The sequence below is a fragment of the Quercus lobata genome, chromosome 4 (assembly GCF_001633185.2).
Source record: "Quercus lobata isolate SW786 chromosome 4, ValleyOak3.0 Primary Assembly, whole genome shotgun sequence".
Taxonomy (NCBI): domain Eukaryota; kingdom Viridiplantae; phylum Streptophyta; class Magnoliopsida; order Fagales; family Fagaceae; genus Quercus; species Quercus lobata.
In genome coordinates, this window is record NC_044907.1 from 67,248,516 (window position 1) to 67,265,820 (window position 17,305).

General features: G+C 33.8%; 2 protein-coding genes and 1 pseudogene across 4 annotated transcripts; all 3 read left to right on the plus strand.

The window, feature by feature from the left end:
• The first annotated feature begins 1,193 nt into the window (after window positions 1–1,193).
• LOC115985657 (disease resistance-like protein DSC1) lies at window positions 1,194–4,196 on the plus strand. Its single transcript, XM_031108578.1, has 4 exons — window positions 1,194–1,995; window positions 2,343–3,483; window positions 3,694–3,966; window positions 4,059–4,196. The coding sequence occupies exons 1-4, from the start codon at window positions 1,883–1,885 to the stop codon at window positions 4,194–4,196; spliced, it is 1,665 nt and encodes a 554-aa protein (XP_030964438.1). The 5' UTR covers window positions 1,194–1,882.
• A 519-nt stretch (window positions 4,197–4,715) lies between these two features.
• Window positions 4,716–14,989, plus strand: LOC115984011 (probable WRKY transcription factor 19). Of its 3 annotated transcripts, XM_031106887.1 has the most exons (7): window positions 4,716–5,727; window positions 5,841–6,587; window positions 7,103–7,237; window positions 7,862–7,929; window positions 12,737–12,844; window positions 13,596–14,091; window positions 14,413–14,989. In XM_031106887.1, the coding sequence occupies exons 1-2, from the start codon at window positions 5,008–5,010 to the stop codon at window positions 6,168–6,170; spliced, it is 1,050 nt and encodes a 349-aa protein (XP_030962747.1). In that variant the 5' UTR covers window positions 4,716–5,007; the 3' UTR covers window positions 6,171–6,587; window positions 7,103–7,237; window positions 7,862–7,929; window positions 12,737–12,844; window positions 13,596–14,091; window positions 14,413–14,989. The 3 variants fall into 3 exon arrangements, with proteins under 3 accessions (XP_030962747.1, XP_030962744.1, XP_030962746.1); XM_031106884.1 differs by lacking the exon at window positions 7,862–7,929 and having other exon boundaries at window positions 4,724–5,727; XM_031106886.1 differs by lacking the exon at window positions 7,103–7,237 and having other exon boundaries at window positions 4,724–5,727.
• On the plus strand, window positions 14,414–16,854 carry LOC115985658 (annotated as a pseudogene).
• Window positions 16,855–17,305: the final 451 nt, after the last annotated feature.

The following is a 17,305-nucleotide window of genomic DNA, read 5'->3' on the forward strand; positions in this document are numbered from 1 at the left end:
AAAGAGAATGTACCATGCATATGAACCCAGGGAATTAAGAGAGACAGAAGTAGCTATAAAATATGAAGCTCCAAAATTTGGTATTTTTGTGGATGCGGTGAAAGTATTATCTTATAAGCTCTATTATGTAACACCTATCAAAAATTTTATCTTCAAAAAGTAAAATCAAGTTGCTTTCTTTTCAATTTGGTATTTTGTGAATGTGGAAGGTGTTCGTCAACATATGATGACTTGTAAGTGCCACATTGGACTCTTGGAAAATTTCATGACAATTGATTTATAAGCACCAATTGGACTCTTTGGAAACTTCACAGCTACCAATACCATTCAACATAATAAGGCCATGATGAGAAGGGAGGGGAATTTCATTCAAATGAGAAAAGGAGAAAAGGATTGCGGAATATATGGTACAAGACCAGAAAAACACCAAAATCCATAAGCAAATAGGTATAGAAAAAAGAAATGGACCCTTAGGAAGGTAATGATGAGTTCGGGGAAAGACAAACATAATTGAAGGGGTGCCACAATGTGTGGTTGGCAGGTAAAGTGGAATAGTAAGCTATGAATTATAACTCCTCACATAAAAAGAGCCAAAAAATTTGTCAGTGACTTCAAATTCTTGGCTTTGTTAATCTAAAGGATGACATAATTGGCCGACGACCATGGACTCTTGGGAAATTTCTTGACAATTAACTTGAAGGTTCCTGGACTTTCTTTTTAATTTGTGGACAAACTTCTTTATCAATTATTTAATTTTTTGTTTTTGTTTTGTTTGTTTACAGTTAGATAGCTCCAACAAATAGAAATCTAATATCAAAATATTTGCTTGACTTGACTTGATTTAACTTTTTTTTTTTTTTTAATTGCATGCAATTGATTGCAATTTTTTCTTGTTGTGCTTTTACTTTTGGAAAACACAAAAAAGTATTTCTTGCTTTCGGCCATGTCCATGGGGCAACCCCACGCCAAACCCACATAACATTTGCCCAACTTTTATATATATGGGAGGGTATCAGACACAAACTTTTTCTTTTGAGGTGGGTCACAACAAAACTTTACAACCCACTACTCTTCTTTTTTAATGCGTTCTGTTCTTAATTGTTTCATTTGCTTTGTTTGGACGGTCCTAATTCTTAGTCCAAAACAGAAGGCATACTTTGTGGAAAGAGTGGTAAAGTTTCTTTCATACGTTTGAATGAATATTAGTGTGGAAAACGCGTGTTAAAGTGTTACTGTACTTAAAACTAGTGTTTACAGTACTGATAGTCTTTTACGAGGTACCTTCTTGGAAGAAAGGAAGAAAAATTGTAGACGTGTGTTTACAATGTTCTTTTTAAAAAAAGATATGCATTTTTCGTTTTCCTACACCCCACTCTCATACTTTCTTCTCTCCGATTGCATTCAAACGCATTACCTGATGCACTGATCTGATTCCTTTTTCTTTCTCTGATCAATTCACTCCTTTCTTAATCTTCTGTTTATAGATCCCATGATGTCTTTCTTGAACAATGAAGGAGCCTCTTCTTCTTTTTCTTCCACTCGCTGATGGAACTATGATGTTTTCTTGAGTTTTAGAGGTGAAGATACCCGCGAAGGTTTTACCAGTCATTTATATAAGGCTTTGTGTGACAAAGGCTGTTATACCTTCATCGATGATAAACTTCGGAGGGGAGAAGAGATTTCGGAAGAACTTATACAAGCCATAAAAAATTCATCGATTTTGGTTATTGTCTTCTCTGAAAACTATGCAAAGTCCAAATGGTGCTTGGATGAACTTGCTGAGATTGTTGACTGTAGAGAAAAGGACCAAGAGGTTCAAATTCGTCCAGTTTTTTACAATGTTGATCCATCAGAAATACGAAATCAAAAGGGAAACTTTGGAATGGCACTGGCTAACCATGAAATGAAGTTCAAGAATAACATGGATAAGGTGCAGAGGTGGAGGGATGCTCTAAGAAAAGTAGCTAATGCATCTGGATGGCATTACAAGAAAGGGTATGTATCTAATTGTTGATATCATGATTCATGAGTTTACTAATTTTGTACGGCTAATTTGGTTTGTCATAACCATTGCATGCAAAAGTATTCTATTTTGATCATATCATCTAGTACAAAGTTAGTTAGTCTACAAGGGTCCAATTACGAGTTTCTCTCATATATTTTTATACTTCGAATATGATGTTAATATCAATGACAGTTATCAAAGATATGAATTATATTCCATTTACTTTATTTTAAAACGTGTCAGCTGTGTGTTATAACTCACAATTTGATATCTTGAATTCATAGTTTATCTTCTAGTTTAACTAATTATATGTTTTCTTATGCTATGTGATTGTCAGTTGCTCTACATATAAATCTGAATCTCACTTCATTCAAAACATTGTTGAAGAGATATCAATTGCTATATTAAATTGGACGCCGTTATATGTTGCTGAATACCCTGTTGGAATAAATTCTCGTGCAGAGGCCATAGAGTCACTTTTAGATATTGGGTTAGATGAATTTTGCATGGTAGGGATTCATGGCCTTCCCGGAGTAGGAAAGACTACAATTGCAAAAGCTGTTTATAATAAAATCTCTAAACAATTTGATGGAAGCAGCTTTTTAATGAATGTCAGAGAAAATTTGGGGACATATGCTGGCATAATCACACTACTAGAGCAACTTCTTAATGACATCTTAGTGGATGAAAATTGGAGAGTGGGCAACAAATTTAGAGGAATCAGTTTAATAGAAAATAGACTTCGCTGTAAAAAGGTTTTTTTAATTCTTGATGATGTCGATGATTCGACAAGAATAGAGAATTTGCTTGGAAAATGTAATTGGTTTGCTCCCGGAAGTAGAGTCATTTTAACATTAAGAGATAGATGCTTGTTAGCTGCCCTTAAAGAAAAACTTTGTACAACTTACAAGGTCAAGGAATTCGAGGTCGAGCAATTAAACGAACATGAAGCTCTTCAACTCTTCAAAGGCCATGCCTTTTCGGGAAACAAACTTTATGATGAAGATTATTCTAAACTTGCAACTAAATTCATAGATTTTGCCAATGGCCTTCCACTAGCTCTAGAAATAATAGCTCGTGATTTGTGTGGAAAAGCTAAAGATGAATGGGAAAGTGCATTAGATATTTATAACAAAATCCCTAATGAAGACATTCAAAAAATACTTAGAGTAAGTTACGATGGATTGCATGAAGCCGAGAAAAATATTTTTCTCGATATTGCATGTTTCTTCAAAGGATGGAACAAAGATTATGTTGTAAAGATATTAGATGCTTGTGGATTATGTCCTGGCTTTGGTATTCCGAGACTTGTTAATAAATGTCTCATAACTATTGACGAATTTGGTAGATTGTCAATGCATGACTTGATTCAACAAATGGGCAAGGAAGTTGTTCGACAAGAAGCACTAGACATTCTCAGAAAACGTAGCAGGTTATGTTGTTATAAGGATTCACTTAAAGTACTAACTACAGATAAGGTATAAGTTCTTTTTCTTCAATTGTTTTGCTCTTTAATTTTTTTTTTCTTTTTCACTAGCTACAAGTACTGTATTTTTTTCTTTAAATTTTTTTAACTTTTTATAAAAATTAGTTCATCAATATTTTTTTTTGGCTTAAAATTTCAAATTCATTTTACATTTTGAAAATTCTATTATTTTCTATGGTTGACTTGATGCTTCTCCAATTAGGGTTCAAAACACATTCGAGGCATAATGTTGCATTCGCCTCAACAAGTAAAGGTGCAACTACACACTGAAGCTTTCAGAAAGATGGAAAATCTCAAATTTCTAATAGTTGAGAATGTACATATATGTAAACCACTTGAATTTCTTCCCAACAATTTAATACTTCTTAAGTGGCCCCATTATCCTTTTCACTGGCCATTAGAATATTTTCCTGAACAACTTGTTGCCATTGAGATGCCACACAGTCGCATCAAATTGCCAAAGCTAATCAAGCAGGTATGATTATGTGTATTTTTAAATTGGGATTTTTGTTGAATTTTTATTTCAAATTTTGTTTTTGTTAACTTTTGATTTTTTCCACCCTACAGGAGTGCCGCTTAGAAAATATGAAAGACGTCAATTTTCAAGATTGTGAATTTATTAGGATTTTACCTAAATTATGGGCCCCAAATTTAGAGAATTTGAACCTCTCTAAGTGTAAAAATTTGGCCAAAATGGCCCATTAGCATTAATTTTTGAAATATTTAGCAACAGAGCACTGTTTCGGAAATAATTAGGGAAATACCACTTTTTCGGGCCCTATAGCGGCGTTTTCCTGCAAAATTTTTTTATAAGTCCCATAACAGGTTCAAGGTGCCCTATAGTGGCGTTTTTAAGCCCTATAGTGACGTTTTTGGGCTCTATAGCGGCGTTTTCCTGCAAAATTTTTTTATAAGTCCCATAACAGGTTCAAGGGGCCCTATAGTGGCGTTTTTAAGCCCTATAGTGACGTTTTTGGGCCCTATAGCGGCGTTTTCCTGCAAAATTTTTTTAGAAGTCCCCATAACAGGTTCAAGGGGCCCTATAGTGGCGTTTTTTAAGCCCTATAGTGACGTTTTCGGGCCCTATAGCGGCGTTTTCGGAAAAAGTGGTACTTCCCTAATTATTTCCGAAACAGTGCTCTGTTGCTAAATATTTCAAAAATTAATGCTAATGGGCCATTTTGACCGTAAAAATTTAGTTAAATTACCTAAAGTATGGGCCCCAAATTTAGAGTATTTGAACCTCTCTTTTTGTAAAAATTTAGTTAAATTACCTAAATTATGGGCCCCAAATTTGGAGTTTTTGGCCCCAAAATTAAAGTATTTGAACCTCTCTTGTTGTAAAAATTTAGTTAAATTACCTAAATTATGGGCCCCAAAATTAAAGAATTTGAACCTCTGTTATTGTGAAAATTTAGTTAAATTACCTAAATTATGGGCCCCAAATTTAAAGTATCTGAACCTCTCTTATTGTAAAAATTTAGTTAAATTACATAAATTTTGGGCCCCAAAATTAATGAATTTGAACCTCCGTTATTGTGAAAAATTAGTTAAATTACCTAAATTATGGGCCCCAAATTTATGGGATTTGGACCTCTCTGATTGTGTAAATTTAGTTGAGATTGATGAATGCTTTGGATATCTTGAAAAGCTTTGTGGATGGAAACTCAGTGGTTGCATAAAACTTCAGTTTCTTCCAAGCCAACTCAGGTTGAAATCTCTTTTTTCTTTTTTTCTTACTGGCTGCTCAAGGCTTGAGAAGCTCCCCGATTTTCATGAAGAAATGGAATGTTTAGTGGGTTTAGATTTAAGTGGGAGTGGTATTAGAGAGGTGCCTTCATCAATCGAGCATCTCACTAAGCTTGATAGATTAATCCTTCATAATTGCAAAAACCTTCGGGATCTTCCAGATAGCATTTGTAAATTGCAACAGCTTCGGGAATTGCGGACTTCTACTACCAAATTGAGACCGACGTGCAATTCTTTCGATAGCTCTTCCGAGGGCTATGAAGACATAATTGAATTAGATCTTTTGACGAAGCCTGATTACTTCCCCGCATTGGCAGTATTAGAATTATTTGAAACCAATATTGTTACCATCCCTAAAAGCATTAGCAGATTTCCCAACTTAAGATCCCTTTCTATTACGAATTGCAAGCTTCTACGTGAAATTCAAGGACTTCCAGAATGGGTAACTGTGAACAATTCTCAATCAGCAAGCGGGCTATTGAATCAGGTCTCTCTCTTTCTTTAAGATATATATAAAGAAACAATTTTTGTTACTTTCTCTAAATACTTTGCGAGATTTGCTAAATGAAAAAATATCTTGAATTTTCTAATTGCATGCAGGTAATACAAATTATTGGGATTTCACCAAATAGCGTATGTGGTAGTGCAAGAAGCACCAATTACTTCCCATCTGAATCTGAAGATGGGGACATATCAATGGATCGGCAGTTCTCCAATCATTCCCCATCTGAAACTGAGGGCGTTGAATATGAAAATCAGTTCTCCAAGCGTACTATTATTTTTGGGGAAACTGAGATGCCAAAATGGTTTAATCATCAAAGTGTTGAAAATTCCATATTTTTCTGGGTTGGTCGCAAATTTCCAAAATTGGCTGTCGGTATTGTTCTTGGACAACAGGGCTTTGATGGCTCTGTTTACATTAGGTTTTAAACAATAATCAATTGACCCTCACTAATTTTTTATTTTTTATTTATAAATATAGGTCTCTTTCAATAGTGACTTTTTGAAATCCATGTTGAAAGTTGAAAATGCTGAGACTTGTAAAGAAGTGCTTACTTTATTGGAAAATCTTGCAAATGGTCGGCGTCAACCTCTCGAAATGAAAAAACTCTTTTACCATCATGGAACTTCTTCCCAATTATTAGAGCAGTACAAGGTCAATGGGTTGCTAAATCTTGTTTGGACGGTTGACATACTTGAGGAGAATTCATATTACATTCAGATTTTGAAGGTCTGGGGCATTTTGCCATTATCTGAAATGCCAAGACTAGTAAATCGTCTTGAAGTCTTATTTGAGAATTACACAGTGGAAAAGATGAATCGCTGCAAACATAAAAGTCTCACCAGGTATGCATTTGTCTGTATTCATGCTTGTCAATTAGCTTTTAATTTTTTCCACGATTGTTGGAAGATGTGATTTTTGAAGTCAAAATGGTGAACTTTTTTTCCCCCTACTCTACAGCCTTTGAACCTTTGACGTTGGGGATAAACACAAATTCAGCTAACCACCTATTCTAGTTAGCTTTCCTGGTTGGAGGCAACATGGAATAATCAAGTTGGCCTCAACCAAAGAAATCTGTTAGAGTTTTAGAAGGCAGTTCAAGATTCTTCATCTATTAATATAAGTATATATATATATATATATATATTTATCGTACACACCTAAGTATAACTAGACAGGGAGAGAGAAGACCTTGATATATTTTAATAATTACTACTGAAGCAAGAGCATTGTTCTATAATATGTGCTTTAGGCCTGAAGGGTGTGGGAAAGAAGAAAATTTAAACTTTTATGTTGGATTTCTCAAATTTGGGAAAAATTTGTGTTGTGGAAACCTAACTCAAAGTTTTATTTGCTATAGGTCTTTGGTTGTTCCAATGAGATAGTCGATTGGCTCAAATAGTTGTACTGAAGCTGATCCTGTGCAATCACTATCAGAACCATTGGCTTCATTCAGTATGAGGGATGATTCAGAATCATCATCTACAACTTTTAAGTAAGTAACAAGTTCAAATTTTCAGCAATTATTTTATTAGTCAATTTGTCTTACTTTAGAATAGCTTAAACAAATTTAAATAGAGTGTAGGGAAGGTTTTATTCAATTTTAAGCATGCATTACATTGTTGAATGGGAGTTACCATGCTATTGGAGTAATGTGTCAGTTAAAAACATGAACAGCAAGTTTTGTTATGCTTAGGCCAACTAGCACTGCTACTTGTTGAAATCCTGATACTGCACATAATGTGACCAAGTACAGGTGATTTTTATTCCTTTGACTTTTGGTGGTCCTTGTCTAAATGGAAAATTCCTAGGTCATACAGTATTAGATCACTAATTACTTTTGATAATAGCTTTTGTCATTATCAGTGTAGTTCTTGATTTGTGACACATCTAATTATCATTAGTGATATATCATATATTATTATTATTTTGGTGTGCAACATTGTAAAATAATTCCTTTGTAACCTTTTTTTGACTGGTATTTTGAAGGCTTCAATTTGCATAATCAGAACCTCATGTCATTTTTTTTCCTTGCTTTCTCTCATGTGAGAAAACATGCATGTTAAATTGAAGGCTAGTTTGAAGAACTTATTGTTTTTCCAATCAATATGATTTGCAGAAATAAGTCTACTATGGGGAGAAGTGATGTCACGAAATGGTTAAGAAATTTTCCTGATGACTAATGAGGTATGTTTACATTCTTCTTGGGACAACTAGTAATTTATGATAATCATTGAGTAAATATTTGAATTTAAGTAGTAGTTTGAAAATGCTGTGAGACTTATTATTTTTAACTTTTAATATCTTATTATTATTGGATTCTAGCTAATATGGATAAATCTATAATTATCACTTCTTGTTCTGTTTGGATGTAGATCATTGGGTTTGTAGTCATGATTCCTCAAACAAAGATCATAACCATCACCAGCCATGTTTCTTACATATTATACATGTCCTGCCCATCTTAACTACGTTCAACGCACATTTGTTCTTGTTTTCTTTTCTTTTTCTAAAATATTGAAAAACTCTACTATGGTTAGAGGATTTGAACTAAGAATACAATACTCTCTTGAGAAAGACTACTGTCCATCTCTCCGTAATTGCATGCAAAAAAGTATTTTGGTCTTATTTGCACAAAATGCTTGATCTTCAAGACAATAAAACTAGCATTGCATCATGATCATCAACAGTGATGCAGCAACCTATACAAAACAGTCAAATGCACAATTTCAGTCTAATAAATGAACACCTGCTATTCTCTACTAGAAAGTTTCTGATTGTGAATTATATATAGCTCTCAGACCTTACTCGCTTTTGAGTGTCCCCATCCAACATGTTCTCATATGCTAAGATACACAAGAGGCTGTGATTAAGGAGACATCTTGCATCTTCTAGACGACTTATGAATTTCATAGAATAATATTATAGCAACCAAGAAAGAGAAAAGTCAAAGGAAACAACATGGCTGCTCATGATTAATTAGTACCTACTCATGAGATAAATGACAGTCAGCGGTGTACACTAGCAAATTTTTTTCCCAGTATTACCTTATGTGAAAGAAAATTTTCTAGTCAATATCAAACTAGTCAATCAGTAAATTGACAAACATCCTCTAGACTTCAAAAGGTTAGTTTAGACTTTACATTATTATTTTGGTTAGATACAAATTCCCCTTGAGTTCGATAGTACTAATTATTTATGTATTTACATGTTAACTTTTTTATCAATTGTGGAAAGACATAAACATGGCACTGTTTTGGAAACTTGTGAAGATTCCTAGTTGAGCATTGCAATTTAAGATGTGAATGTCTTGAGAGAACTAGTAGTACTCATGGACTTAAAAGATAGAGATTGCCAAGTGAGCTGGAAATACTTGCAAAGTCTATGAGCCCATGAGCAAGCCCATGTGCTGGTCACAAACACAAAAAAAAAAAAAAAAAAAAAAACACCTAGACTGATCTCTTATATTTGCTCAAAATCTCGAACTAATTTCCTCCACAGTCCACTATGGAAAAGTAATATATGATCTCGCTTAGTGCTAACTGACTAAATCCCCTTTTCAGGGGATCACTTTCCCTTAAGAGAGCACAACAAAGCTGGTTTGGTCAACATATTAGCCAAAATAGTTACAAATCAAAAAGTTTCTAATATTCAAATAAGAACAAAACCCAAAGGTTGCCATTTTTTGAAGTAGACAACAACCAAAAGCTTCAATCCTTATTCAAGGATGGACATTAGGCATGTCCTAAACCTATATAAGGCATGGTTTTAAGCCATGCATTAATCAGACTTCACTTACCTCACATAACTACACTTACCCTTGAGTCCAAACTTTTGATTTAAGAGACAACAGATCCAAAAGGAGCTCTTGTGGATGTGGTAGTGCAGATAGCTCTCTCTGTCTCTCTCTCCAATTCCTTCTTTTTCCTCATTCTGCTATATTATAAGCATAATGAGACAAGGATGATTTGTGTTAATATTTTCCTTTTGTGAGTTAGTGTCATTAAGGGTCCGTTTGGTTGGAGAGATGGAAAAGTAGAAGGATAGAAAATAGGGAAATGATAGAAAAGTGAAGGGATAGAAGAGATTTTAGTTTTATCTTGTGATATTTGATTTGGGGTGGAAAGTGGAGGGATGTTAAACTTTTTTATTTGGTTGAAATGAAAAATGAGAGGATAGAAAATATTGTCATGCCTCTATTGAATATATATATATATATATATTACTAGGAAAAAAAATTTGGAGTTTTGAATAGCTTCGTTGAACTTAGAAACATAAAAATGTGTCAATTGAGATTTGAGATGCAAACATTGCCTGAAAATATTTGCTGATCTGATAAAGAAGATTCAAAACAAAGTGATGTTAAAACTCACCTCTGAAGCAACATGAACTGAAGATCAGCCCCCAGGAATAAAATGGTAGCGTTTTACAACAAAGACCCCGGCTTAACAATAAAACGACGGCATTGCACTTAAGACACTCTGAACTGAAGTGTGAATACGCTTAAATGAAGACATGCGTTTCTCACATGCCATAAGTTTTAGTTTGTTAACTTAAGTCGATCTCTTTTCTCTATCCCGTCCCTTGTGGTTTGGGGAAACGACCCTCCAATCCAAACTTGAAGGAAAAAAAAAACTTCCCCCTCTTGACATGTAATTGAGCAAACTTTGTTAAATTAATATTAAAAATATTGTGTACTAACTTGGGTGGATTTTTAAAATTATCTTATTTTATAATTAAAATTCATTATTTTAAATTTTTATTTAAAATGTATTTTAAAATATTAAGTGTAAATTTTGCTTATTATTCTTTTTTTTAACAGATTATGGCAAGATTTTCCGTTGTAAGCAGGGCCGGCCCTAGGCCTATGCCACTTAGGCCACCACCTAAGGCCCCTTACTAGAGAAAGGCCCCAAAAATTGGGGCAAAATTTGATATATTAAAAAAAAAAAAATTTGAGATGTAGGAAAAAAAATTAGTTTTGCATCTTTTTTCTACATTTATAAAATCTTATAGAATTGAGTAATGTTAGAGATAATATAACTTTAAATACATGGGTCTTACAAATATATGTGTCATTATTCATAAAAAAATAATTTAGATTGGAAAATACTAGAAATACTATAAATTTAAGTACATGGGTCTTATAAATTGATGGGACAATTAATATGATTTGTGAACATCAACAACTTATTAAATACATTTTTGAATTACTTTTTGTAATTGTTGATACATCTTTGTAAGTCTCATGTTGTAAAATTTATAATATCCCTAATTTTATATATTCAAATGCTTGTTTATTATTTTCTTGAAGTATCACTAATCACATTCATTGTTACATCGTTTGCAAGTTTTATTATAGTAAAATTTGTTATAGCTTTAGCATTTTTCCAACCAAAAAAAAAAAAAAAGTAATACAAAATAAAAAAGAATAAATTTTTGTTATATAAAAATTATGATATTAAACACTAGTTAAATATTATTTAAGTAGGTTCCTTAAAAAAATTATTTAAGTGATAATAAAAAGACCCCATTTAAATATATCGACTTAGGCCTCCAATTTTGTTGGCTGCCCCTGCTTGTAAGTGTTTTGATGCTTGATAAATTTTGTATTTTTATTCTAAATTTATCAATTATATTTTTTTACTAACAATGGTTAAATTTTCGTAAAGAGATTTTAATGAAAATTTTAAACATTTCATTACTAATATAAACAAAAGGGGGTTGGAGTGTTAATTTCTTCGAATCTTAAGAGAGGGGAGTGCTTTTTTCCTTCAAATTTAGGGTGGAGTGTTCTTTTTCCAAACCTGGAAGAGGAGTGTAATTACCCCCATTTTATTTTTATTCTTTAAAAAAAAAAAAAAAAGAGTAGTTAGCTAGATTACGCCAGCCTTCGGGCCGGGCTCTCAAGTTAAAGCCTATCATTTTTGGATGCAACCAACCCTTATAGATGTCCACCAACAGACTCCCGTTGGTAACGGGACTCAATCCTAGGTGGGTTAGAATTTTTATTCCTTCTTCATCAAGGCTCTGTTCGGCTGTTCCTGTGTATATAAAACAGAGCTCTAGACTATTGTAGACTATCTCAAATGGTGAAGCACATTGGCTGTCATTATTTTCCTAATAAATTTAAAACTTAAAAAAAGCTTGTAATCTCAAAAGGCAGAATGTAGTTAAAGCAAAAGTCATAAAGTGAAGCAAAAATTATGAAGTGAAAATAATAAAGATTCTGATTCTTCAGTCCATGACCAATCCATATGGGAAATAAAATTACACTAAAGAAGAAGAAAGCGGTCGACAAGGGCTGCTATTCATTCACTGTTTTTCTGAGAAAGAAATTAAGAAAAAGGCTACTCATTCTCACACTCATTATGAGTTGTTATTTGCTCATATTTAACTATTCTTGCTCCACAAATAAAATAAAATAAAATAAAAAAACAAAACAAAAAAAAAAAAAAAAAAAACCACTATACATGCTCAATAATTTGTGTCACGTACACATATGCTCACCAATATCCACAGCGTTCGTGGCTTGTGCAAACCAGGTACGTTGTAGTACTACACCATGCAACTTACTTTGCTCGCATGTTCATACCAAGAGGTGCAAACCTTGCAACTGCTATGCGCTGTGTTCGAGGACTGTGTGCATTGTATTTGTATCTCTTTTTCTCCAATTATTTAATGTCTGTGAAAAATGACTCGTACCATATAAAACGTAAATGAATAGACCAGATTGAAGACCAAAAGGCATACATGTAAGTCCATTGATATGGTGATCCTTCTAGGCCTTTCATTTACTAGGACCTGTTGAGCTATCTATTGATCAATATGTTAATATACAGTATAAATGTAAAAGTGATCAGAACCCAAACACAAAAAATGTCAAAACATGTGGATGATAGCTAGAATGAGTAATATACATGTGTCATAGTTATTTTGGCCAATGATATATTGAGTATACTGAAGATAACAAGCATCTGAAATAATGATGCAGAAGAAGACTGAGGTGAAGAAGGAAGAAATTCCGGGTAGAGGCTTAGTAGATTTGGTATTCTCTTGGTCTCTCAAGGATGTTCTCAATGAAGATCTTTACAAATACCAGGTTTGTCCACCATGTAGCCCTCACTCTCCTCCTCATTGTAGATGTGGATAACAGAACCAATTATAATTATACAGAACGGTTTTACTTATTTATTTTTATTTTAAAAAAAAAAAAAATTTCCAAAATACCATTTTCTTTTCCCTTTTAGTCTTACTTTCTTTTTCATGTATTGCTGAATCATTGCATTTTTGAATTGTACTAGTTGGAATAGTATCCTTTCCATATTCACTTGGTAGCTGATTCCCAGACTTTTACATATTTAAAATTATTGTTTTACACTCCTTAATGTATAGTTTGTTCACACTTTCACACAAAGTGTCCACTTTTTTTAAGAATGTCTATACTTTACACATGATGTGTTCGGATATGAGGCAATCAAATCCCTTTACGTATTGACTTCTTTATCTCTTAGAGATAGAAATATTGCTTCTGGAGTATTAAATAATTACTCTAAAATCCTCATCATGATAGGCAAAGATAATGTGCTACAACTACTTGGTATTATGTGTAGTTGTTAGCCTATGCACTGAGTTCATTTATTGTGATTTGATTTAACTAATTGATACAAAATTGATGGTAACTTGGAGTTGGATGTAGTTCTTTTCGTGCAAAGATATAGCCTTGCTTTGCAATTATATTCATATCATGTTTATCACAATTCTAGCTACCTGTGCTTATTGGCCATTAAAAAAAAAAAAAAAGCTACATGTACTTATCTGCTTTCTGATGATAATTATTGATCCTCTAACAGATGAGAAAGATCCCACAGTCATTCTCCTCGATGAAAGAGTACATGGCCTCATTCTGTGATCCACTTGCTGAAGAAACACATGCTGACTTGTTGTCAGGCATGTCAACTCTATCTCAAGCACCTACACGTGAAATATTTTTTGTCAAACAATTTGTGAAATGGAAAACACCCAAAGACCTCTTTTACCATGTTACACTTGAAAGTGTGAGGAAATTCAAGGATCGTGGTGGGAGATATGAACCTGTGGCTTGGGACCTCATTGCCATAACAGATGTGAGACCAAAATGCATTGCGGATTTAGTAAGCCCAACAGATCCTATCTTGTTGCTTTTGTTCTGAGTGTGAGGCAAGAAAGTTGTATGACAATATTATCCTCAAAGCCTATCTTGTTTAAAAAAGACAAGAACAAGAAGAGAGACTCTTTATGGCGTTGAACTCTAAGCTGGAAGGTGGGAACTTAAACATCATTCAGAATGTGCTGCAATATAGTTCAGTGGTAAGAATTATTGCTTATTTCGTCTGGCATATTGATATTAGGCTTAAATATGTTCTTGTTGGTTCTAATATTTAGTACATGAGCGATTTTTTCCCTAGAAATTTAAAGTGATCGCTTTTTAGTCCCTTAAATGTCGTGGTAAACTAAAAACTGACATGTCATCACTCTACATGAACTAAAAGTGATCATTTTAAGGGTAAAAAGGGTTCACTTTAAACTTTAGAAACTAAAATCGCTCGAGTTAGGGACAAAAAGTGTATTTTGGCTTGATATTATTCTTGGCAATAATTAATTTTGAGAACCTTTCTTTACATCATGTAGAATGCCAGAAATTGTACTGCCTGCCTTTTGGAAAAAAAATTGCAGTGCTGCCTTTGCAGACGTTAGGTACAGAATCTGCTCTTCTGATTTAAATGACTCCCAAAAAGATGCAGTTTTAAGCTGCTTGGTAACTAGGGAATGCCACCATCAGAGTACTGTCAAACTAATATGGGGCCCTCCGGGGACTGGGAAAACCAAGGCAGTAGGTTTCATGTTATGCTCTCTTCTTAGAATGAAATGCAGAACACTTACATGTGCCCCAACCAATACTGCTCTTTTAGTAGTGACGCAGCGGCTTCTAAAGAATGTGACAGGGTCACTTGAATATGATACTTATGGGCTTGGAGATGTGGTTTTGTTTGGGAATAGTGAGCAAATGAAGATTTTTGATCGTCCTGACCTCCTTGATGTATTCCTTGATAACTGTGTTAAAATACTATATGAATGCCTTGTTTCATCATCTGGTTGGAAAGGTAGTTTACTATCAATGATGTGTTTGCTGGAGGACCCTAAACGCCAATATGAGTTGTAATTGAATGAAAGAAGCATGACAGACAATAAGGAGGGCAAAATTGAAGGGATGTCTAAAAATAAAGGGAGAAACAGGATCCAGGGAAAGATCAATCCTTTGAAGACAAGAAGGGCAAGAAAAATATAAAGAAAGTTTATTGTTCAAGTCTTAAATGAAAACAAAAACAAGAAAACACTGGAGATTTTTCCTTCTGAGAAGGAAAAGAAATTAGAGAATGAGGAAATACAAAACAAATGTGATGATCCTTTATCTTTTGAGGAGTTTATTCAGAGAAGATTTGATTGCATTTTGAAGCGTCTCAATTACTGTATTGTAAATTTGTATGCACACTTACCTACTTTTATTTCATTAGAAGTGGTAAAGAACATGAACTTGGCTCTTGATTTTCTCAGATCTCTTGAAACATTGTTGTGTACTGATACCGTTGCTGATAAAGGATTAAAGCAACTCTCTGGTGAAAATGAACAAAGCAGACTTGGTAACTTAATGAAATCTAGTTTTGTGAGAAAAGATTGCCTTCGGATACTTAGATCTCTTCCCCAAAAATTCGCTGTTCCAGATTTTAGATGCGGGGATGAGATAAAAAAATTCTGCCTGGAGAATTCATGTCTATTTTTCTGCACTGTATCAAGTTTTGCTAAATTGCATGAAGTAATTGGTTAAATGGGAAGTACTGGTTATAGATGAAGCTGCTCAGCTTAAGGAATGTGAATCAACCATTCCTTTACAACTTCCTGGCCTCCACCATGCTATTCTCATTGGAGATGAGCAGCAACTTCCTGCGATGGTTAAAAGCAAGGTTTAGAGTTTTATCTGTCTTTCTGCCTTTATGAATTATTAATAGATTTTATGTATCCTTAAAATTTGCTATTATTAGGTTTCTGAGAAAGCTGAATTTGGAAGAAGTTTGCTCCAGAGGCTGGTATTGCTAGGACAAAAGAAAGAACTTCTTAATGTCCAGCACAGGATGCATCCATCCATAAGCTTATTTCCAAATAGGGTGTTCTATGAAAATCAGATTTTGGATGGTCCCAATGTCAAAGAAAGAAGGCATGAGAAGCGTTTCCTTCAGGGAAATATGTTCGACTCCTACTCTTTCGTTAATGTAGCACATGGAAAAGAGGAATTCAATAGCAGCCACAGTCTCAAAAATATGGTTGAGGTTGCTGTGGTGTCTGAGATAGTTGCAAGCCTTTTCAAAGGTATGTTTTTGGAACTAATCCGAGTCTCAATTTTGCTGAATGTTAGACTAGGAATTTTAAATTATGGTCAGCTTGATGATAGATCATTTTATGAGTACAATGACTCTCTCTTTTATTTGTTTCTCTTGCCACTGCTAAAGAATCTGTTTTCACAAAGAAGAAAGTCAAAGTTGGTATCATCTCACCATACAAGGCACAAGTCTATGCAATTGGAGAGAAGGTGAAAAACTACAGTGCTGATTCTAATGATGACTTCTCAATTAGTGTTCACTCTGTTGATGGGTTCCAGGGTGGTGAGGAGGATATGATAATTGTCTCTACTGTCAGATGCAATATTAATGGAGTAGTTGGTGTTCTTAAAAATCGTCAAAGAGCAAATGTGGCACTAACCTGTGCAAGGTAATACATTGAATACTTGAGTCTTGACATATTTTGAGGCTGTGGTGGCTTTTGCAATTAATAGGCACGCTTTCACTTTGCAGGCATTGCCTTTGGATATTGGGAGATGAAGCAACTTTAATTAAAAGGTGCACTATTTGGAAGGATTTAGTCATCGATGCCAAGAAGCGGGGGTGTTTCTACAATGCTGATGAAGACAAAAGCTTGGCTCAGGCTATTACAATTGCCTTGGTTCAACATAACCAAATACACATTTTACTCAACATGGATTCCTTTCTATTCAAAAAGGCTAGATGGAAGGTATGCTGATTAAATTATTTTTTTCCTTTTACTATTTTTAATGATACATCAACTATTGTTTCCAGTTCCTATGCTTCTTTTGTCAAAAAGTATGAGCTGAAAATTTTTTTATTTCATATATGGTAGTTTCTTTTTGACAGTATGAAGAATTTATTGACCTCAGTTTCTACTTGTCCATAAAGTTAGTATGGTTTGTTCATAATATAATAAAACTGCACAAAAAATGAAGTGAAAAAGATTTAATCATTGTGTCTCAGTTTTGTTCTTCCCCTTGAACAGATGTTATCAGGGGAACAACATATTAAAATTGATTTTACATATCCAAGTGAGTTAATTTTAATTAATTTCCATTTACTTCTTAATTACAATTTTATGCTAGGAACCAAAGCATAGATATATTCAATATAGGAGGCTGAGGCTTTTGGAATTTGAATTCCATATTCCTCAATTCATTAGGTTT

Coding starts and splice junctions, on each gene's coding strand:
- LOC115985657 (XM_031108578.1), top strand. CDS start 1,883: ATGGCACTGGCTAACCATGAAATGAAGTTCAAGAATAACATGGATAAG. Junction 1,996..2,342: donor GGATGGCATTACAAGAAAGG/GTATGTATCTAA, acceptor TGTGATTGTCAG/TTGCTCTACATATAAATCTG. Junction 3,967..4,058: donor TGCCAAAGCTAATCAAGCAG/GTATGATTATGT, acceptor TCCACCCTACAG/GAGTGCCGCTTAGAAAATAT.
- LOC115984011 (XM_031106887.1), top strand. CDS start 5,008: ATGAATTTGAACCTCCGTTATTGTGAAAAATTAGTTAAATTACCTAAA. Junction 5,728..5,840: donor CAAGCGGGCTATTGAATCAG/GTCTCTCTCTTT, acceptor AATTGCATGCAG/GTAATACAAATTATTGGGAT.